Source organism: Debaryomyces fabryi, assembly GCF_001447935.2.
Source record: "Debaryomyces fabryi strain CBS 789 chromosome Unknown contig00128, whole genome shotgun sequence".
Taxonomy (NCBI): Eukaryota; Fungi; Ascomycota; class Pichiomycetes; order Serinales; family Debaryomycetaceae; genus Debaryomyces; species Debaryomyces fabryi.
Genome location: NW_015385554.1, coordinates 1 through 21,733, shown reverse-complemented (window position 1 = coordinate 21,733; position 21,733 = coordinate 1). Strand labels below are relative to the sequence as shown.

The window sequence follows — 21,733 nt, the reverse complement described above, 5'->3', positions numbered from 1 at the left end:
TAGTGATAGACATATTTATACTACTAAACGGATTTAGTTCTTGTACATTTTCCTTATTATTTGATTAAAGTTATTAGGATATATTATATAAATCAAAAGTAAGAAGTAAATTATATTATATTAATAATAAATAGATAAATAAATAAATAATAATTCAATAATTATATGAATAACTTTTTCTTGTGCAAATAAATAATCATTAATAACCTTCAAGGATAATTCCTTCATCACTTTTTAAGAAAGAACTTTAGATTCATTGTCAATTAAAAATTTTCTAATTTGTGATAAGCTGCCACTTAACTTTTTAAAGATACAAACTTTAATATTTGTATCGTATATAAAACCCAATAATAATTCACCAATTTTTAAAATGTATAATGTTTTTTCTAGACTATAATTGTATTCATTCGATAAATTGTTTCCATGTAATGGACCAAATTCACCATTATTATTTCCATTTGAGTATAAATATAAGTTGGTAAATTGATTCTCTAATTTAAGATTTTGATATTTATTCTTTAAGAAGTTTTCAATTTTACCTAGTATCATCAAAACGGTATTAAACCTTTGGTTTAATTCTGACTTTAAAGTACTGTTAATTTCATTGTCATTATTTTTCCTTATCAAGTGAATTGAAAAAACAGACAAAATGGAAAATACATGGAATAGCATTTGCAAATGAATAGAGTTTTTAGAGATATCAAATTCACCATCATATACCTTAATATCGATTAGTTTCTCGAAAACAGTAGATGTACTTTCATATTCATTAATCAAGCTTCTATTGCTAGTTGGATCATGCATGAATTTCAAATCCATATGAGTGTCAAACGCAGAGCTGTTAGAATTATTACTCTCAGTTTTGAACAAGACCAATTTAACGATTATGATGCAACAATCAACAATTCTAAGGTAATCATAATCACTGATCTCATGTATGGTACTCAAAAAACTATTAAAATTAGAAGTTAATTCATCAAAATTTCTTAGCCAACTTTGTTCCTTGACGTACTTGAAATCAATCAATGAGGTAACTTTTACAAAATTTACTAATAATGCAAAATCTAATTTTTGTTTTTCAAAATCAGCAGTTGATTTAGAGTGGAATGACTCACTAATACTTTGATTACCATTGATGTTTTCATTTGCGATTGGGAATGTGAAGTTAGGTGATCCGATATAGCTCGTTAAATTATCTAGTACCGCAAAAACATCCATGTTCTGTAAATCTGGATATTGTTTACTCTCATAAATTCCGTTGACTATCGACACAAATCCAAATTGACTTAAATTATTTAGCTTCTCACTTAAGACATCGTCCAAGCCATTATGAACATCCGCCTTAGTAATTTGGTACAAGATCTCCCTGAACACCATTTTATTTCCATTTGGATTTAAGTAGTCATTTAAGGTTTTATTTGTATGATTATTTTGGTTGTATTCTTGGAAAGATTGATAATTTTTAAAGCTCCATAAGAATTCATCCTTTCTAGTAGGAGCTTCCAATAACCCTAGATCATTGATACTCAATGTCAAGGGGACATTATACATCATTAATAAGAAATTTGTCAATCTATAGATCATGAAAACTATTCTTGTTTGCGATTGAATATTGATGATATTTTTGAATTTGATTTCGTCATTGATATTGAACGATGTTGTTGAAAATAAAGAATCATTCTGTAAGAAATCATTCGATTTGATTTCATTCATCTTATTGTAAATATCCTCATCTTCACCATTGATCGAAAACAATACAGTCCTATTACTCTTTATGGACGTTTTAACCAAGGAATTTAATGCGTTCAATTGCCTTATCACAATGTACACATTATTTTCATTATCGGAGAATAATCCGTAAATTACCGATAGGGTCAACGACTGGATTAACCATAGTGGATTTGTAGATTGTGGAGTTGAGCTAAGCCCCGAGTTTGAAGTAGCCTCATTAACAGAATTTTTTCTACTTTCTAAATAGATATGAATCGTTCTCCTCGAAGCTTCATATAAATGTTCAGAATCATTCTTATTATTGGCTAACAATGCACCAATTGTAGCTGTCAATAAAGGCAAACAAACCCTAGCGCTTTCATTTGATAAATCTTCATTAGAAGTCATGCTCATAATTTCATACTCATTTAATTTTGAAATATGTATAAATGGAAAATGTGACAAGAAGATATTAACAAAATTGTTAGTATAGAATTCCAATTTTTCATTTGAGGGAATAGTTGGTGTCATTATACCATTGATTGGATATTTACTCAAAGACTTATTGATCATATATCTGATATTATTGGTAAATAATTTATTCTTAGAATAATTACCGGCTTTAAAAGAGTTCCTTCTCTTTTTAGTATGATCAAAGTTCATTAAATGGGATTGATTTAAATAATTATGGTCACTTATAGGTTGTTGATGAATCAGATGTGGTTGTGGTTGTGGTAATGATGTTTCTGATTGATATTGACTTTGCGAAACTGATGGAGATATCATTTGTGGTGAATTAGTTTCCATGCCACTAGACGATACAGAATTATTATCACCATAAAATGAATAACCATTAGGCATAAATTTAGCATTTACATCAAATTCGTTCGTTAATTCTCCTATATCATTTAAGAAATTCAAATCAAAATTCTGGCTACCTCCTTGATGATTATTGTTGTTTTCGTTGATATTATTATTATTATTATTATTATTATTATTATTGACATTATCTTCAGAGAGACTAGGGTTGCGTTTGAAGCCATTGGTATTAGTGTGATTGGTATTATTTTCGTGATTCATGCTTGTCATTGTCATTTCGTCATCTTCCTGTTTAATGGGTGTGAGGTGGTTAGATAATTTGAAATGGTTTCCTGAATTTGCCATCATTGATTCCGGTATATCGTAGAAGGAATACCCATATTCCTCGTTGTGTTGGTTGTTCATGTGATTATTGGTATTGGCCGAATTAAAAGGAGTTATCTCATTATTTGAAACAGTCGCACTGGGCATCATATACTGTAAACCATTCAAAGAATCGTATGTATTATATGACGAGGTACTTGCTAAACTGTCTGATCTTAAAGTTGGTAGGTGTCCAGAAAATGATCCCTGATGTGATACACTTGCTGGCGCTTCATTATGGTCTAAAGAAATCGATGAGATTGAGCTTTGTCTTGGTAGTCTAGAGGTGCCCTTCGGACCGTTTAAATTGGCACCATTATGTACGCCATTGGGAGTACCATTTGCATGCGTACCATTAGTACTATTACTATTGTTATTATTGTCATTCATACCAGGAATTGTTGATAAGTTATTTAGCCATGCGTGTTCATCTGGGGCGCCGGTGGGATATAACTGGGGAGTCGAAAATTCAACATGGTCGGTGCCGGGATAAAGATCGTTAAGCTCAGCTAAACCCATAGCGTAGTTTCCACCAGACTGGGCTGAGAACGATGCACCTCTATGTTTATCTATTTTTCTTCTATCGAAAATCTGTTTCTGCAACGAGCTAGTCGTACCGTCCTTAGCACCTGAATTGCTTGCAGACTTCGACATCAGCGATCCTTTGTGGTTGAATAGGTTAAGGTTGAACAGCACAAGATCGAAATCACCATGAGACCCTGAAGGTTGGTGTGCAAGTGGTGACTGCGATGGGTGGCCGCTCGATGGATTGGTGCTCCCCGGAGACCCAGCGTCCTTCACTGGACCTGGTGTCCCCGACACCATATCGTCATCCATGTCATCACCTACCGATCCCGACCGCTTGATCGACTTCCTGCGTAATCTGGTGATAGCGTCAGCACATCCGGCGTGCAACTTCTGCGCGTGTCTCAACAACAAGTCTCTCCTGGAAAATTTCCGCTGGCATACACCACAGCTGAATGGCTTCTCCTTCGTGTGCGATCTCTCGTGTCGTCTCAAATGTTCCAACCTGGCAAACGCCCGCGTACATATCTGACACACAAATAGCCGGGGTTTTCCTGACGGTGTGGTCCCATACGCTGTGAGCTCCAAAGGTATGCTCTTCTGTTTCTTATTAGCCCCTGCTTGCCCTCCTCCGTTGCCTGTACCCTCGGCTCCACTATCACCCTCCAACTTATCTATCTTATTGGAAAATTCCATCGACAATGTAGCGTTATTTTGCTGAACCTGAGAATGCATGTATAAACTTCTCCAGGTATAATTCCAAAATCAAGTTTTGCAAGCGTTAAATGACTGTGTCAACTACTATGCCTTCCGAATATACTCTATGGTTGATTGATTGAACCAGTTTTCATAAATTGATTCACTCCCTAGATACTGCCCAATATATGGTCTGGCGCTTAATTAATATGAAAGAGCCAACAAATTGTTTAAACGAGAATCCAAAATGGCCCCCAGCCTAACCTGCAAACCACCAGTAGGTGGCCAATCCTGGGCTCTTCGGATAACCTGTAAATAAGCCCGAAATTACTCACTTGAGTTTTTGTGGGGTGCATCTTATCTGAAAGGATGATTGAAAGTGGAGTAAAGACGGACAGCGGTGTGTACTGGCTGGTCCCGGTTTCACCGGTGGTCTGACGTCAGCGGGCCGCATGAGCGGCCGACACCGAGAACCCGTGTCGGTGTGTCGATGCGTCGAGAATGTCGCAGGGCCAATGTCGCAGCCCAACGGTTCATCGCACGTAGTGTCGTACTGTGGCAAGACAAACACAGAAGAGTTCTCTGTCTCTATTGCGAGAACACGTGACTTTTGTCTTCTAGTATGGAAATTTCTATCAGAAATTGTACATCGAACAGTGAGTAAGCAAGATATTAGCATATCTAGATACGACACCAGGATGTCAGTGATAGAAATAGAGTCGGAAAGCCAGTTCACAGAGTTGACCAAATCAGATGCGAGCAAGTTGATTGCGTTGTATTTCCATACGCCGTGGGCAGGACCGTGCCAGACGATGAACTCAGTGTTTAAGACGTTGGCAGAGGCCAACGAGTCAGTTTTGTTTATATCTATCAATGCCGACGACCACCCTGACATAAGTGAGCTTTTTGAGGTTTCGGCTGTGCCATATTTCATATTGATTCGTAACTCGACCATTTTGAAGGAGTTGTCGGGCGCAGACCCAAGGGAGTTTATAAATGCGTTGAACCAGTTCACAGAGAAGAAGGGTACCGGTGCACCAGCAGCAGCACCAGCTGCCGCTGCACCACAGGTGCCAGCTCAAGCTCCAGTCGAAGAATCTCCAGAGGCGTTGAACGAGAGATTGAAGAAATTGACGGGTGCAGCCCCAGTGATGCTTTTCATGAAGGGATCGCCATCGGCTCCACAATGTGGATTCTCGAGACAACTTGTGGCGATCTTGAGAGAACACCAGGTCAGATTTGGCTTTTTCGATATCTTGAAGGACGACTCGGTCAGACAGGGCCTCAAGAGTTTTTCCGATTGGCCAACGTTCCCTCAATTATATATCAACGGAGAGTTCCAAGGGGGGCTTGACATCGTCAAGGAATCGATCGAGGAAGATTCCAGCTTTTTCGAGAATGCGGTTAAAAGTACTTAGGTATTTATCTTAATATATAACGTGTATTATTACATGCTAGTAGTTTTTGGACAGGATGAGTTGGTCTAGCTCTGGATCGGACAGGAATTCATCATCGGATTCCAATTTGAGTGTTTGGCTTCTGGATTGCGTTACCAATCTGTGAATTTGGATTTCGTCTATGGAGTCGTTAAATATCTCGTCATCAGAGTCGATGTCCGTTTCCACAGGATCGCTCATTATTTCTTCATCTTCTTGTGCTGTTTTATTTTTATCTTCAATATCGACTTGGAATTGGTCCCTTGAATGCAGACTGGCTGTATCTTCTTCCAATACAGGCAAGTCTCCATCAGATATGATTTGTTTGAACAGTCCACCGAGTCTTCCATATTTCAATTTATTATGTCGTTGCTTGTTATAAATGAGCGGCAAATAATAACCATCGATTAAATTCAAATCATTAAATGAATTTCGGCATTCATTGATTACACTTCGATAAATATTAATCTCTCGCTTTGTTTTGTTGTACTCCTTTATCATTTTAAAGTGCCGGGGAAACTTTACATTCATTCGTTGGGATTGGCGCCCCCTGACCTTCCGTAATTGATTTCGAGTGCATCGTATACCTGTTTCCTTACCTTCGTCGAAGTTATTCAAAATGTCACTTATACTTAAATTATCGGTGATTTCGCTTGCAATATCTAACTCATAATTCAGATCGTTGTATATATGATAATTTTCCAATATAGACAAGTTTAATAGTGAATTATTTCCATAATTATCTAATACGGTCTTTATAGATAAATAATCCGATTCTTCTTCATCTAAATCTCGAAATTTAGAACTTGAATATATCACTTTTCCTATGGCGTGAAATAAGTTTAGTTGGTTTTCTCGTAAAGAGTTGAAAATCTCCCCCCGCCCTGTCTTAGATAACCCAGACCAGAATTGTAAATTAGATATCGCCGATCTTATATCTCCACTTTCAATTATGTGACTTAAGAAGTCATTAATACTATTTCTCGCAATACCTTTAAATACGGTTTTCTCCTGGTTTATTATTTTATTTATTGACTTCTTCATAAATGAAGCTGCAATAGAATTGAATTTAATTTGCTTGACCTTACCATGTTGACTTAAAAACTCCCTACCTAATAAAGTGTCTACAGTTAGGTTATTTTCAATATTAAAATAATCTTGATTTCTTTGTTCGTATGTCAATTCTATTTCGGTAAGACATAGTACTAACGGTGGTAATTGGTAATCTGTATTAACCCATTCATTTAGATCACTTCGAAACTTCGACAATGTGTCTGTATGGAATATATTTGGTAGATCTTCTATAAGTATTATGGATAAATTTGGCCCCGTTCTATATCTTGCATCTTTCAAGAATTCGCTAAATTGTTTGGATTGCGGTGTATCACTAACTATTGTATCAATATACTCAATGCAATTATCATGTGGTATACTTTCTTGCCTTGTCATATATGACTCAAAGTTACTACCTGTTGTTGAACGAGAAATTATCTCATTTGCGAGTACTTTTACTGTGGTCGATTTAGAGCTTCCTGATGGTCCTGTAAGTATAAGCAATTTGGTACGATCCACCCCGGATATCATATTGGATAATGCTTCCTTAACTTCCTTTAATTTTCGTGGATTTATGCATATATCTTCGGATCTTGTAGGATTATACTTATCTATCCATTGCTGCTGAAAGATATCGGCACCAGTGTGCAATTTTGGTCTTTTTGAGGGAATGAATTCTTCAGACGTTTCAAATTCGCTTAAGCTTTCATCACTTACATCCTCAGTTTTAACTGGTTTATTATTATCATCCTTCCTCTCTCGTTTACGTTTATTGTACATCAATATTGCCAGGTTTAAAGAGTGTTATCCTGGGCCTACTAATCATTTTGACATAACCTAAATCACGTGAGCATTCCTAAATAAATACATACTAGTTCTTAAAGGCTTCATTGGGTCTGAAATACGATACCCGTGTTTCTACTTCAGGCCGATGATAGAAGACACCTTGAGTCGGACCATGCGGTGGGTTATAGACAAACTGCTCTTTTGGTGTAAAGGGTACAAACAGATGACTAGGAGTATAATACCCGTTAGCTGGTGCGAACAGAGGTATCAGTGGTAGCACATTCGACATGCCTTTCACCTTTTTATTATCATGGTATAATATTCCACTATCAGATTTTCTTTTTGGATTCTTAATTATTATTGAAGCACGTTTACCTTTCTTTCTCTGAATATATTTCATATAATTTGAATCATTGGGTGTCGATGACTTTATGTTATCAGTATATCTAGCTACCTGATCTGTTGAACTCTTAGGCAAATTGTACCAGAAGATACTGCTGTTTTCGTCCATGAGTTCTTTGGGGGCGTTAAATTCCAATGTCAATACCTCTGTAATAAAATTATCTTCTTTAAACAAATGTAATTGTGAGTCTGTTTTAATACCTGTTATCTTTTCATCATCAACAGGATGCACATGCTCTTTTCTCTTCGGCTTAATTTTTGATTGCTTAACTTTTTTCAAGTTCCAGAAGTATGAATTATCAATTTCTTCGTTCGATCCCAATATTATATCCTCATAAGGTACTTCGATTCTTTCTTTTAGATGAGGATAAGAAACAACCTCTATAGTGTTTTCCCCAGTATTATTTGCGACCACATACCCACAATAAATCTCTTTAGATTGATGGGAAGTATCAGGTAAAGATACAGTAAATTGAACTAAAGAATCCTGCGGTATTCCCGAGATTTTAGATTCTTCTTCCATAGAATTTTTTTGTAACTTCTTTGATCTATGGTATTTACAAACAATGCTAGAATCTGATAAGTCATATAAACCCCCACCACCTAGGCCACATGAACCATGGAAGGCTCTCAAACATTTGGAGTGCTTGCATTGGAAACATGCCCCATGTGACGCCTTCTTATACTTCGGAGAATTAGCATCGCAAACCGCACACCTTAAATTCTTTTGCGCTGTTGATATTTGATCTAACCCTGCTACTATACCCTTTTGGTTATCTATAAAAAGTTCGTTAGTAAACATTTGAGCACATATCCTATGAACTTTGTATATTTTCAGCGTTTTCTTATCCTTTAAATCAGTCTCTAATAATTCAAATTGATCTGATTTCGTTAATTTTTTTGGTAAATTATTGGGGCATAAATAACACTCGTATTCAGGTTCCTTATTCAGTTGTATCACAGGATCTGACTTAATTTGTTTTTTACCCAAATGCTCCTTTTTGGTTTGTGATATTGTGTTTTTTTGTTCTTCATAATGATTATCACTATCTGACTCTATTTCCTCTTGGTTTTGCGCATATTCATACGGGATGCCTTTATACTTGCAGTATAATTGATGAACATTAATACCTACCGAGTCGCTTATACATTCACATTTCTTAGTTATTTCTCCATACGGAAACCAGTCATCTAGAGCAAAGTTAACAGATTCCGCCAAATTATACCCATAGTTAAAGCCTGCATGATAACCATAGGGGTATGTTATTATAAATTCTCCTTCATTATGTATTATGTGATTACAATTTATCCCATTCTTTGCTAAAAACTGGGGTGACACGAGAAACGTCTTATGTCTTAAGAATTCCAGACAATTTCTATACTCTTCAGGGAATGTGTCTTTCATTAGTTCAAAAAACTTTCCCGAATCTGCCTGCGAAATAGAATACCATTGCTTTGGAGAACCAAAGTGTAAGTAGTTGATGGAATATAAATCTTGATCCTCTAGATGCCAAGCAAATGTGGCTTTCCACAAACCAGCATATAAATACGCATCGTTGACACCTGGTAGCTTTGCATCCATCAAATCCAAAATATTTGGTAAATGTGCTACATTCCAACTCTTAACAGAATCTGAAAATAACGACCCTATCAGATCAGCTCCATACATTGGTTCCGCGTATGTAAGTGACTTCCAATATGTTTTTTCTAACTGCTCACACCTATCTACCGTAAATTGGCTTGTATCGATATTATAAGAGTTCTTTGTCTGCAGCAGGTCTATGTCCGATTTTGCATTCATTTTTGGTACGTCCTTAGCATCTCCGGCACGCTCTGATGCACCAACTGTACGAGGAGGTACTCGTGGTTTACCCTTTGGGGCTGGAGGTTGAAAATTAGACTTTTCAGATAACTCTTTCCATTGATATATGTTGTAGGTTCGCGGTCTTTCGATGTTCTGCTGTGAGTAGATACCAACTCCAGAACCATTAATGTGCTGAACTATTGGATTCTTGATTTTAATCGACTCCAAGCTCTCATGAGTGTAATTCAGTGATAACGTATCTGACCATGATTTTGGGGGTATTATTTTTACTATTCCTGATTGCATACCATACTTGTTAATTGCCTTATTAAATTTGTAGAAATCTTGAAATTGTCTTTTTGTAGGCTTGAAGATTGGAATTCCACCAGAATAATGATCCGGCTCTACTACTAGGGATGGATCACTTTCATATGTACCTTCCATATTTACGTTTTATCTCTTGAAAGTATAATGAGTTGCAATATCGTCTGATCTTTTAATATTGTTCTTTAGAATGAATTCCATATGACCGGGTTTCGGTATTACCCTCGAAATAACCGGAAATCAGCTTCTCGAATTTATTTCAGAATTATATCAAACAAGTATACCGAAAAGAGTGGAAAAGACAAGACAAATATACAAAATGGAACAACGTAGAAGGGTACAAAATAAAGCAAAATCGCAAAGAGTGCCAGATGAAGAGATATCTACTTCAAGGGTTATAAAAGCGCTCTTTCTTACCTTTCTTTCGCTCCTTTTAATTGTCCTTTGGGGTTATCATTCAGTTTGGGCTGTTAAGGTTGTGATTTACAAGACATATGGTAATTTGATTAATAACTTGGTATTTGGACCGGGTACTTTAATCGCCAATGGTGGATTAAGTGTCAAGTTTGTTACTTATTTGAATGAGATTCTATTAGACGATAAAATCGATGCAGATCATAAAAAGTATCTTTGAGGTTGAAATATCTATCTATTTATACAAATTCTATGTCAATAATACCTATAATATACTAGAGTCATTTTATATCCGTATATGCGATTCCTAATTCATCACAATATTTCTCCAATATTTCTGTTTCTAACCTGGCCCCTGCTGGTCCTGACGCTAACCAATCCTGCAATTTGTATAGATTTATTGGTTCAAAACTCATTATTTTATCAAGCCAGTATTGATTTTGTTTTAAATGGACGCTGATTCTATTATAAATGTTTGTTTTAATTGCATGTTGTGATGTAGTTATTGGCTTCTCCTGATCATCATTTAATTGGCTCTGATCTATTAATTTATTTGTCTCGGAAAGAATCTGAATCATTTTTTCTTTTCCTTTGACTGGCTTTAATCCCCATTCATGAAATCTTGCTTTCAAATCTTTTGTAGACATCTTGTGAAAATCATCATCAGATGCCTCCAACGCTTCAGAACGAATTAGGCCACGATGCTTTCTTTCAGAGTCAATTACGGAACCTGTGTCTGATTCATGCAACAATCCTAGAACATTGGAATTATCAACTTGGGGACTCGAAGGTACTTGCAATATTGAAGTGTCATGTTCATGTCGGGAATTTTTCCCTAGATTTATCAAATCATCTGTACCATCTATCTCTCTTGTAATTTCAATAACGCTTATACTGTTATCGTTTGCTTCTTCGTCTTCAGAATCACATATTTCGTTTTCCGAATCGAGGGGCAAGCGCTTGGTTTCAATTGTTCTGATCTTAAGCTTACTATTTTCACTCGATTCTTCAACTACATTTAACGCTCCGTCTACTAAAATTCGAGACGTGCGGTATATTTTACGTTTCTTATGAAATTGACGCGGTGGTATGGAAGAGAATATAGCTTCTTCTTCGCTATCTTCGAATGGATATTGCGAGGGAATTGGTTGTGCGGAAGAGTATCTGAATTTTGATTTGGCTGTAGAATAAGCAGATGATTTCTCAGAAACAATTGTCTCGTGTCTGGGCGTAGCACTGATTGATCGTATCAGAAGTGGCGAGCTATCATAATTCATTTGAAACGGAGATGCAATTATATTTTTACTTCTTGGAGTTCTCTTTGTTGGTGTCTTAAATACTTCTGTATCCTTTATGGGGGATGATATGATGACTTCTTCTTTTTCTTCTTTTTCGTCATTTTCTTCATAATGGGCCGTAAAATCTCCTTTTCTTTTGTCATCTGCTTCGTCCTGGTCAATCGAGCTAGATATTACTTCGATTGGAATTTCTTGCGTACCGTGTATAGAGTGAGACGCTTGGAATCTATCATCTGATATTCCGATCATATCTTTCGCAATTGATTCTTCTCTATGCGATTGAGCGAATGGGAAACTTTCAATTGACACTGCGGTTTCCACCGAATCCTGTTGACGAGAATAAATTTCATTGCCATTAAACCCAGGATCATAGATAGAATTTTTTACCTGAATCATTTGTCCTGATAAATGGCCAGTCTTGTTACTTGACTCATTTTTGTAAAGTGACTTTACTTTTATAGGGCTAGGCTCAGGCGATGAATCTAGAATCACATCTGATTCGCTATCAATTGTACCTTCAGATTTTGACGTGTTCATTACTTGTGATAATGTCATCACAAACGGATTTTCATTATCAGACTCTTCTAAATCATTTTGTAATATTGTATTCTCATTGATGATTTGTTCGGAAGTCAAGTCATACAACCACTTTAAGTCTTCATCTGTGAATTCTTTTTCTGGTGGAGCAGATGCCTGCGACCATATGCTACTATTATTTTTTGGACTCTCTGATGTTAGCCGAAATTGATCTTGTTGAATCTTATGCGTGATATATTTAAGGCTTTTCTTGGTTCTATTAGACAATTCTGGAAACCGTATCCTAATTTTTTTAATAATGTCCGTCCATTCATTCTTATTATATAAGATTTTTGATTCATGTTGTGTATCATGAGGGTCAGACTGTTCAACGTTCTTTTGTTCAATACTTTCAATTCTTTTCAAAATATCTCCTATCTTTTCCTTGTGGCCTGTAAAATACTGAAATATTGATAATTGAACATCCTTTTGCCCCTTGTTTGACTTCTTGAGTTCCTGGAACGATTTTCCTTTATTATAGGTCTCTTCCATTAGTGAAGTCAAGCTTTTAATTCGATTATTATCCCGCTTAGCCCTTCTTTTAGGTTTAGCGACACCTCTATCTTTAAAATTCATATTCTGAAGACTTTGCTTGTTATTCAGAGTAGTATCTATATTCTTAAACTTCTTCAATCCCTCAATCCTTTTTTTCATATTATCTTCTTCTTTACTGATTTCATCAAACTCTTCTAACCGTCCTTGCATTTGGGTGGAAGCAAAATCAGCACCATCCATGTTGTCTTCGGTTAATCGAGACATCTTAATGCTATGCAAATTTAGTCATAAAGTATTTTAAACGTTACTTTTAGATTTCTCCTGGAAGAGATAAGATCATCTATATGCGTTAAATATATGGTTTATTGACATTATTTACTACACAAATAAACGCGCACTCTATGTAAAATGCCTATGTTTCCGACCCAGTGCTTAGCTTTTCCTTCAATTCAGGTTTTACTATCCAGTTTCCACTTTTTTTATTATAAAAGGCTATATCTTGGATTGTGTGCTTTAATAATGCTTTCGTGAAGGTTTTGAATTCCTTCTTAGACAATTCTACCAAAGTACCAATAGTAAAATCATTGTTTTTCTCAATGAATTGAATTAATTCGTGAATAGCCTTAGGATCTTTAATAGTCGGCTTTTGCGGAGTTAAAATTTTAGGTGTCCTGCTATCATTCTTACTTGGACTTGCTCCTTGATCCTTCGTCTGACTTGTAGAATTGGTATTGGTAGCTTCAGAAGTATGTGAGTTGACTTTCTCTTTTTTCGATTCCCAATAATTAGCGAACGGATCTATTGAAAACTCAATATTTACATCCAATCTTTCGTACTTCAATTCATCGAAGAATTGGTAGTCATTCTTGTCGTCATTATTCCATTTACTTATCGCTACCAATGGACCCATTATTCTTTTTTTCTTTTTCATTAAATCATTACTCTCCACAAAATCTTCCATCTCCTCTTCATCATCTATGTCTTCATCCTCATCGTCCTCATCGTCATTATCGATATCTTCGCCTTCACCTTCATCCTCTGCATCATCTCCATTCCACTCTGCATCAGAATCATAACTATAATCTAACCCTGACTTCGATGTATCAAACGGATTTCGTGCTGGAAATTTAGTCAGCACATGGGTTGCAGAGCACCATGTTCCAATATATGGAGGTTTAGTGTTCTCATAAAACTGTAAATATTTCATTGGCAGCAAATTTTGGAACATCTCGTAAATATGTGATTCAGTGGCTTGTGATGAGTTTAAAGCATTAACAATATCTTGCGGAGAGGTAAATTTTCTTTCGCTATGTTTGGGTTTGCTAGATTTAAAAAAGGTTGAAATATCCGAATTTTCATACTGATTATTTGAACATCTTACCATCGTGTCAAACTTATCAATCGATTTCTTTAGTTCAAAATCAGATAATTGTAATGGAGGAGCGATTATAACGTTTTTCTTTTGAAAAAATGGTAAGAAGACTTTATTGTATATATCTAGTTCTTCCTCTTTTTCTTTGCTTTCATGATTGTTTATGTCTATTATATTACTTTCAAGCTTATGCTCATTTTTTGTTGGGGAAGATTTAACAGTCTTACCTATTGTAAAAAAATTAGAAATTTTCATTTGACTTCTTTCTTTCAATTCTTCAGCCTTTCTTTTCTCTTCCTCAGCTAACTTTCTCTCATGCTCCTTCCGCTCCTTGAGCTCTTCATTCTTGCGCTTTTTTTCTAATCTTTGCTTTTCCCTCTCTTCTTTTTCAGATAGCTTTTTCAATCTCTCTTCTTCTTTCCTTTTTTCCCTTTCGAGCTTTTCTTCCTCTAGTTTTTTGCGTCTCATTTCTTTCTCCTTTTCCTTTTCGTAAGCCTTTCTCTTCCTCTCTTCTTCCTTTGCTATACGATCTTCCTCCTTTCTTAGTCTTTCTTCCTCCTTTTTCTTCTCTTTCTCGAGCCTTTCAATTTCTCTGTGTCTCTGTCTATCTAACTTTTCAATCTGCTTCTTAGTAAGTGCCTTAGTTGGCGATTTCACATTATCTTCATCAACCGGGGATGGAGTCGAATTCAAAGTGCCATCAGGGGTCGTTAATTTGGGCTTTTTGGCCTTGGGTGATTCTATATGTTTAGTTTCGTCTTCCTGGTTTCTTTTAGAAGGATTTACAATCTCAATAACATCATGATCCTGTAATGTCTTATCGGCCGGATCATTCATTTTATGCGTTGGAGTTAGCGACGGAGAATTATAAATTGGAAGCTGATTGCTCATTTAACCAACTGTTTTCTATTACTTCTCTTATATCTTATATCTAACGATACAATGAAATGTTTAAGACTAGTAAATTTTTCTATAGGTACGCGTCATATATCAACAAAAATTATTTGTCGCGATAATCCACAGTCCATACTAAATTGTGCAATTATACGATAATAATATGATGCACTTCTACAAATTTTGACAAATGAATCTAATAATATTAATATAATGTATAAAGATATAAATCCAATTTATTTATAACTCCGAGAAATGAAAAAAAAAAAGATCCCACTAAAAATACAAATGATATAAAAATGAAAATTGGTAAAATAAGGTTCCTAATAGTCAGGTATATCTAAATGGAAGTATGGAGTATTAGTGCCTACGGCAGCAAAGTATTCGTCATTTACACCTGATTCAATATCTTTTTTGTTTGAAGAAGTCGCAATGTTCACGTAAGTTGTATCACTCACTAAACCATCATCACTGTATGAACCAAAACCCGCATTCGTTAATCCTCTTCTAATCCATGGAGACAAAATACCTGAAAAATGAAATTCAACTTCTCTATCAGCATACAAATTTAAAGCTTTACGCAAATCAACTAAAGCCTGAATACTAGTTACATCAATCGAGGCAACTGTTGAAAAATCGAAATGAACAACCTTCAAGATTGGTCTTTCATCTTCTTGCTGAGTTTGCTCTTTAACATTCTTGTTTTTAAGGAATGGAATATTCCATCTTAATGGACCTGGATCATTCCAAGGTCTTGAGCCGGCATCATTATAGTTATATGGTTTTCCTCTTCTCGTTACGCGTTTGACTTCATCTGTAACCCTCTCAATTTGTAAAGATGCATTAGGATATGTGAACGTTTCAACTGGTTTATAAACAATAACTCCTGGTGGTGGAGGTCTGACGTGTAAGTCACTATTAATGTTTTCTTTGGATAAAGGAACCCATCTTGTGTGGAACTTGATGTTTGGATTGGTGTCGAGTAATTTATGAGTAGATGGCGTTGTAGTGACCAACTCTTTAGATTTGTATTTATTGGACGATGTTGACTGGTAATTTGATGTATTGCTCAAAACTTGATGGATTTCAATATCCTTAGAATCGTCGGAAGAATTGTTGTCACCGTTAATAGTCGAGTCATCCAGGTTGGAATTATCTATAACTGGATTGATAACTTCAGCAACTTGAATTCTACCCAAAAAGAAGCCTTGAGGTTTAGCAATGCGGAATAACAAGACAGCAACGGAGGCACAGATCGCGAAGTAAACTCCATTCTCGATAGAGGAAAAGACGGTAATAATAACCGCAACCAAGAAGATCCCACAATCCAAAGGACTAATCCTCCAGAAATTCCAAGTCACTTTGTAATTGGCAATCAAATCACAAACTGCATGAATAATAACCGCGGACAACACAGCCTTTGGAATATAGTAGAAGACACCTGTCAAACAGTATAAAGCTAACAAGACAACAGCACCTGTAAAAATACCAGCCAAAGGGGTTCTAACACCACATTTAGCCTTCAAAGCAGATCTTGAGAATGACCCAGTAGCAGGGTAGGCATTGAAGAAAGTACCAATTAAATTATTCACACCAATAGCAATTAATTCTTGATCAGGTACAACTTTATAGTCATTAACTCTTCCAAATGATTTTGAAATTGCGATATGCTCCAATAATAAAATAATAGTAGAAACCGGAATTTCAGAAGCCATCAGTGAGATAATATTGTCTGGTATAGTCATAACACCAACATGCTTCAATCCAGAAGGGACGACACCAATGGTGCTGATTGGAGGTTTGAAATCTGCAGAAGGACCATTAAATGCAATTTTCTTAGGATGAACGATACCCCATGAGATTGCAGTTGCCACAATTAAAACGATGGCATTTCTTAAATTTTGTGTGTAGAAAAACCAAAGCTTATACCTTGGCCATCTCTTTATGGCACCTTCAGTCGAGAATTTCCAAACAAACAAGATAAACAAAGAAATCAAACCAAATGCAGCATCCACCTTAGTATGTGGTAAGTTTTTTAATGTATTGATTACAACTTTATATGACGGATCTCTAGTATTGACCAATTTGTTGTATCCCATCAAACCTGGAACTTGTCCAACAATAATATTGAAGGCAGAGCCGGACATGAAACCCATAACTGCTGGAATAGAAATAAACTCCAAGATGAAACCTAATCTTAAAAGACCAATACCCGTAGCAATACCACCACAAATTAAAGACAAAAACGTAGCAATTTCAGCTGGTTCATATTTGTCTCCTACTTTGGATTGAACATGTTGAATAACCTTGCCGACTTGCATCGACATGACGGCAACTGGTCCAATAGAAACATCTTTTGAAGTTGCAAAGAATGAATATATGAAGACACCGACGAACGATGAATACAACCCGAACTCGGCCGACAAACCCGCTAACTGTGCGTATGACATAGATTGTGGAACTAAAACAACACCAACAGTGATACCTGCAATGAGATCACCGTAAAGCCATTTTCTATTATAATGCAAAATCCATCTGGCAATTGGGAATAATGAAATCAAGTAGTTTTGTATCTTTTGTAACGGGTTACCGAAGACATCTTGGCCCCAGTCAACCACTGTCACTTCTCTTTCATTATACAGAGGCACTAAAATATTGCTGTTCTTTATTTCATAGTTGTCTCCAGCATAATCGAAATCATGTTCTTGTGCTTCAGGATTATACTCCTGTATTTCTGGTACCTGTGATTCCGAAATCGACATTAATAATGCAGTCTATAAATGATATGTAACAAACAAATTTTATTTAAACAAAATGCAGAGGACTGTCTTACTCTTTATAAGACTTTAAAACCTTATCGATTCGACAAATTCACAATGAAACTTTTCAATTCGTTATTAGAAATAGTTCAACAGAGGTAGGTGTGGCTATTAAGCAACTACTTACTTAGCTGCAATTTTTTCACCGTATATTACTGTGGAAAATCCACAGTTGTTCAAAATCACGTGCCGCCTCCTTCAGATTGCAATGACTAACTAAAGCTTATTTTGCTAGATTACGGTATATACTTCGAGGTGATTGACTACATCAATTACATCTACAATCAGCTTTGTTTTCAAGTTGAAACCTTGTAATATGGGTTAGCCAGAACCATTTATTGTTGGCGAACCTTCTATTAGACTAAATATTCTGAAATCTGTTGATGCGATTGCAACCTTTCACGTGAAAAAACCTAAAATGTGCGCAGAAGGGTTACGTAATAATATTCTCTGATTCATGATCTATCAAACCACAATTTTTTAATTGATACCAAAGATGCACCGAAACTCAATGCATGAGACTTTGGTAATCTCCTCGTAATTCCACTCGCCTGCCACATACATGTGAGGCTGAAGCATATCTCTTGTTAAGAAGATGATTTACATAGTTACAAATCGTATAAATTTCGTAACTGTGTGCACGGATAGCAAAATTTATTGAGGATAAAGTACTCTATAGAGACGACGATACATAGAACATGTGTCAAAAGAGGAATTCCAGATACGCCGGAGGGCATTCTAATGAATCTAATTAATCTTTAACATTTTCAAGTTTTCTTCTTCAATTAAATCGACCAGCTTTCTGAATTCTTGTTGCTTGTAGCATTGTTCCAAGAAGATCTTGTACTTAGCGTTTAACAATCTACGGTCAGGATGACTTTCTTTACAAGGTAAAATAACCCTACCTGGACCAGTCATTTTTTCCATTACCTTCCACAATTTGTCGCCAGGTTGTGATTCACCTGTTGACTTCTTCTTATCGATAGTTGATAACGGTTTCAAGCCTAACTTGTTCAACTTTTGAGACAACCCTTGTTGGACTTTTTGCTTGGAGCCAAATGATAAGGTTTGCTCTTCTTCGGAGTCATCTTCATCTTCAGAATGAGCCCTTGCTGGCTTTTCTGAAGGCTGGTTGAAATAGTCAACGTTTTCTTCTCGAGTTGGTTCTAATTGTTGACTTCCTGGATTAGCATTAGCATACGCTAAGGCAGCAATGTTTGCAGTCGATGCTGTAGCAGTAGGTGCGGTATAAGGAGATGGAGGACTATCACCAGCAGTTAAATTGCTTTGTGACTTTTGGGTAGATAAAATTGAGGATCTTCTCGACTTACCTCTGCTATTGATATGTTCTTGAACAGCATCTTCTGATGCAACAGCACCTAATAATGCAGAGCCAAAGACAACAGCAGCATCAATATAACGAGGAATAACAATTGCTAAACCGGTACAATCAGCCAATAATCTCATCAACAAACCGTTACGACACTGACCACCACTCATGAAAATACAACTAATCTTATGACCAGATTTCTCCATTTCTTCAACGATCTGTCTTGTTTGTTGAGCAATAAATTCACACGCACCAAAATATTGAATAGCTAAATCATTAACAGAAGTATCCATAGATTGACCGATAATTGAAGCCTTCATTTTTGGATCAGCAATTGGAGATCTATTACCGTGGAAGTCACCGTAGAAGAACATGTGTTTAGCCAAACTGACAACGGATCTGCTATTTTGTTCACTAACCAAGTTTTCTAAAGTCGAATTCAAATAATCAAACTTAGAAATATTAGAGGCGTCTGCTAAGTGGGCCAATTCTGAATGGGCAGGATGATTTGACAAAACATGAGCCAATAACGCACCCGTACACGATTGTCCACCTTCGGCCAACCAGTATCCTGGTGCCATGACATCTTTATAAGGACCCCAAACACCTTGAACAAAGCATGGTTCCTTTGTCATAGCAATGTGACAGGTTGAAGTACCAGCAACAGCCGCTAATCTACCACAGGATGTTGCAATTGAGGTTTCACCTGGTTCTTGTAATTGTGGGATGTCAACTTTGGCCGCAACGGTACCAATCCAGCCAGCATATGCATCGATTACACCACTTCCAACAACACATTCAGTGCTTAAGCCTAATTCTTCCGCCGCCTTTTCACTCAATTTTCCAACAACATCACCAGCACTCAAGTAAGTACCGTTCTTGTTTGGAACACCTCCTAACCTACGGAAGTTATCTTCAACCAATTCATCTAAATCAACTGAATGTAAGAATTCCTCGGACCAACCTGTAGTGGAGTTATCAACTCCCAATGGAACAAAACCTTGCTTACATACAACAGAGCAGAAAGATCTTGCCTCGGAATCAGTGGCCTTATGAGTCAAGAAATCGGCCAAGTCGTAGAATTTGCAATCCTCGATTCCTCCTGGCAAGTTGTGTTTTAACCACTTGATCTTTGGCAATTCCATCTCAATGGACATTTGACCACCAACATACTTCAAACACTTGTCTCCAGTGGCATTAATTGTGTTTGTTTCGTCAACGGCCCTATGGTCCATCCATAAAATGATGTTCTCCTTATTGTCACTGAAATCAGGACCAACACCGACCGGTTCGTCTGTAGACTCACGAATAGCCACTAAAGAACACGTAGCGTCAAAACCTATACCAAAGACCTCACTTGGATCAACACCCGACTCCCTGATACAATTTTTGACACAGTAACAGATCGAATTCCAGATCTCAGTGGACGATTGTGTGATGTAATTAGGCTTCAATTCATGTCTGGTAATAGGCCTTTCACTTAATCCAAGAATTATACCGTTTGTATCAATGATACATGCTCTTGCCGACCCAGTACCAACGTCAACTCCAACGTAGTAAACATCTGGTTGTGGTGGCGGCTGATTGAAGAAGATCGACGATTTGCGGGATGCAAGACTAGTATGAGACTTTGATTGTGGTGGCATTTTGAATTCAATATTTCTTTAAATCCGTTTTAAACAACTAATTTCAGATAATCTTAACGAATTGTTAACTGTCAAAAGAATTAGGTGGTTATTCTGATATTTATACCTACTATTTTTATCTTACCGGTAATTTGATCATCGCTAAGCAATTATAACGTATCAAGCGTAGGCAGTATTGCTTAAGAGGGGGTGTATACCTGCATACAAGCTATCAATCTCAAATTTCATTATATTCAATAGGCCTATATCGACCTTGATATTAAAATACATATACTATACATGGGTGGCATACCAGAGCTGAATGCCGTACGAACGGCCAATATGGTAATTGTAGGTAGGAAACGTCCGCCCAGACGAATACAATGGGGGACGGAGAATTTTAATTCTCAGCTGGAGGATATTTATCAACGGTATCTACCAAAAAATCGAATTGTTCCGTATTTTCCACCGCCGATCTAATATGCGATGCACCAATCCTTCTTACGCCTGCTTTTTTGGCCTCAATAATCGATGCCTCCACAAGATTGGCCATGAAAATTTCTAATGCTCTACCTACAATCACTGGGGTGGCCTGAGCCACCTTACCTATATCTTCGTCCGACTGCATGATTTTCTTGATTCTGGCTGCAGGAAAGTGAGTTTTAATTTTTTCAAAACTTTCCAATATCACAGCTTGTGGTACCTTGCCATCATTGTTGGCATTCTCGCTGCCATTGGCTTCCTCTGGAGTTTCTATGCCCGAAGAATTGGTCAACGAAGGAGGGTTAATAAGGCTTTGTATGTCTGACATAATGTATTATGTAATGAATGGTGTAGCTTTTTTGTCCCTTGTAAAACTTGACGGAATTGTTACGGTTTAAATATACGATGATGAAACACCGAATAAGTCGTGTGAAAGATCAATTGGCCCTAGTGATGACAGGGCAGAAAAAGGAGCAACCAGGGAAGAGCGCGTGGGATTTTTATAGGAA

General features: G+C 36.6%; 10 protein-coding genes across 10 annotated transcripts; 2 read left to right on the top strand and 8 right to left on the bottom strand.

Annotated features, from left to right (window-relative positions):
* Nucleotides 1-234: 234 nt before the first annotated feature.
* On the bottom strand, nucleotides 235-4,152 carry ADR1 (DNA-binding transcription factor; the record flags this gene model as incomplete). The annotated part of the gene is made up of 1 exon (XM_015613421.1): nucleotides 235-4,152. One exon carries the CDS (start codon nucleotides 4,150-4,152, stop codon nucleotides 235-237), a length of 3,918 nt encoding a protein of 1,305 aa, XP_015465754.1.
* Nucleotides 4,153-4,811: 659 nt separating this feature from the next.
* On the top strand, nucleotides 4,812-5,531 carry GRX3 (monothiol glutaredoxin; the record flags this gene model as incomplete). The annotated part of the gene is made up of 1 exon (XM_015613420.1): nucleotides 4,812-5,531. The coding sequence occupies one exon, from the start codon at nucleotides 4,812-4,814 to the stop codon at nucleotides 5,529-5,531; it is 720 nt and encodes a 239-aa protein (XP_015465753.1).
* Nucleotides 5,532-5,567: 36 nt separating this feature from the next.
* On the bottom strand, nucleotides 5,568-7,382 carry AC631_04590 (uncharacterized protein; the record flags this gene model as incomplete). Its single annotated transcript, XM_015613419.1, has 1 exon — nucleotides 5,568-7,382. One exon carries the CDS (start codon nucleotides 7,380-7,382, stop codon nucleotides 5,568-5,570), a length of 1,815 nt encoding a protein of 604 aa, XP_015465752.1.
* A 91-nt stretch (nucleotides 7,383-7,473) lies between these two features.
* AC631_04589 (uncharacterized protein) lies at nucleotides 7,474-10,038 on the bottom strand (the record flags this gene model as incomplete). The annotated part of the gene is made up of 1 exon (XM_015613418.1): nucleotides 7,474-10,038. The coding sequence occupies one exon, from the start codon at nucleotides 10,036-10,038 to the stop codon at nucleotides 7,474-7,476; it is 2,565 nt and encodes an 854-aa protein (XP_015465751.1).
* A 199-nt stretch (nucleotides 10,039-10,237) lies between these two features.
* AC631_04588 (uncharacterized protein) lies at nucleotides 10,238-10,552 on the top strand (the record flags this gene model as incomplete). Its single annotated transcript, XM_015613417.1, has 1 exon — nucleotides 10,238-10,552. The coding sequence occupies one exon, from the start codon at nucleotides 10,238-10,240 to the stop codon at nucleotides 10,550-10,552; it is 315 nt and encodes a 104-aa protein (XP_015465750.1).
* A 61-nt stretch (nucleotides 10,553-10,613) lies between these two features.
* On the bottom strand, nucleotides 10,614-12,965 carry AC631_04587 (uncharacterized protein; the record flags this gene model as incomplete). Its single annotated transcript, XM_015613416.1, has 1 exon — nucleotides 10,614-12,965. The coding sequence occupies one exon, from the start codon at nucleotides 12,963-12,965 to the stop codon at nucleotides 10,614-10,616; it is 2,352 nt and encodes a 783-aa protein (XP_015465749.1).
* A 148-nt stretch (nucleotides 12,966-13,113) lies between these two features.
* On the bottom strand, nucleotides 13,114-14,910 carry AC631_04586 (uncharacterized protein; the record flags this gene model as incomplete). The annotated part of the gene is made up of 1 exon (XM_015613415.1): nucleotides 13,114-14,910. The coding sequence occupies one exon, from the start codon at nucleotides 14,908-14,910 to the stop codon at nucleotides 13,114-13,116; it is 1,797 nt and encodes a 598-aa protein (XP_015465748.1).
* A 380-nt stretch (nucleotides 14,911-15,290) lies between these two features.
* SUL2 (sulfate permease) lies at nucleotides 15,291-17,729 on the bottom strand (the record flags this gene model as incomplete). The annotated part of the gene is made up of 1 exon (XM_015613414.1): nucleotides 15,291-17,729. The coding sequence occupies one exon, from the start codon at nucleotides 17,727-17,729 to the stop codon at nucleotides 15,291-15,293; it is 2,439 nt and encodes an 812-aa protein (XP_015465747.1).
* Nucleotides 17,730-18,533: 804 nt separating this feature from the next.
* AC631_04584 (putative phosphotransferase) lies at nucleotides 18,534-20,762 on the bottom strand (the record flags this gene model as incomplete). Its single annotated transcript, XM_015613413.1, has 1 exon — nucleotides 18,534-20,762. The coding sequence occupies one exon, from the start codon at nucleotides 20,760-20,762 to the stop codon at nucleotides 18,534-18,536; it is 2,229 nt and encodes a 742-aa protein (XP_015465746.1).
* Nucleotides 20,763-21,141: 379 nt separating this feature from the next.
* HFL2 (negative cofactor 2 transcription regulator complex subunit) lies at nucleotides 21,142-21,552 on the bottom strand (the record flags this gene model as incomplete). The annotated part of the gene is made up of 1 exon (XM_015613412.1): nucleotides 21,142-21,552. One exon carries the CDS (start codon nucleotides 21,550-21,552, stop codon nucleotides 21,142-21,144), a length of 411 nt encoding a protein of 136 aa, XP_015465745.1.
* Nucleotides 21,553-21,733: the final 181 nt, after the last annotated feature.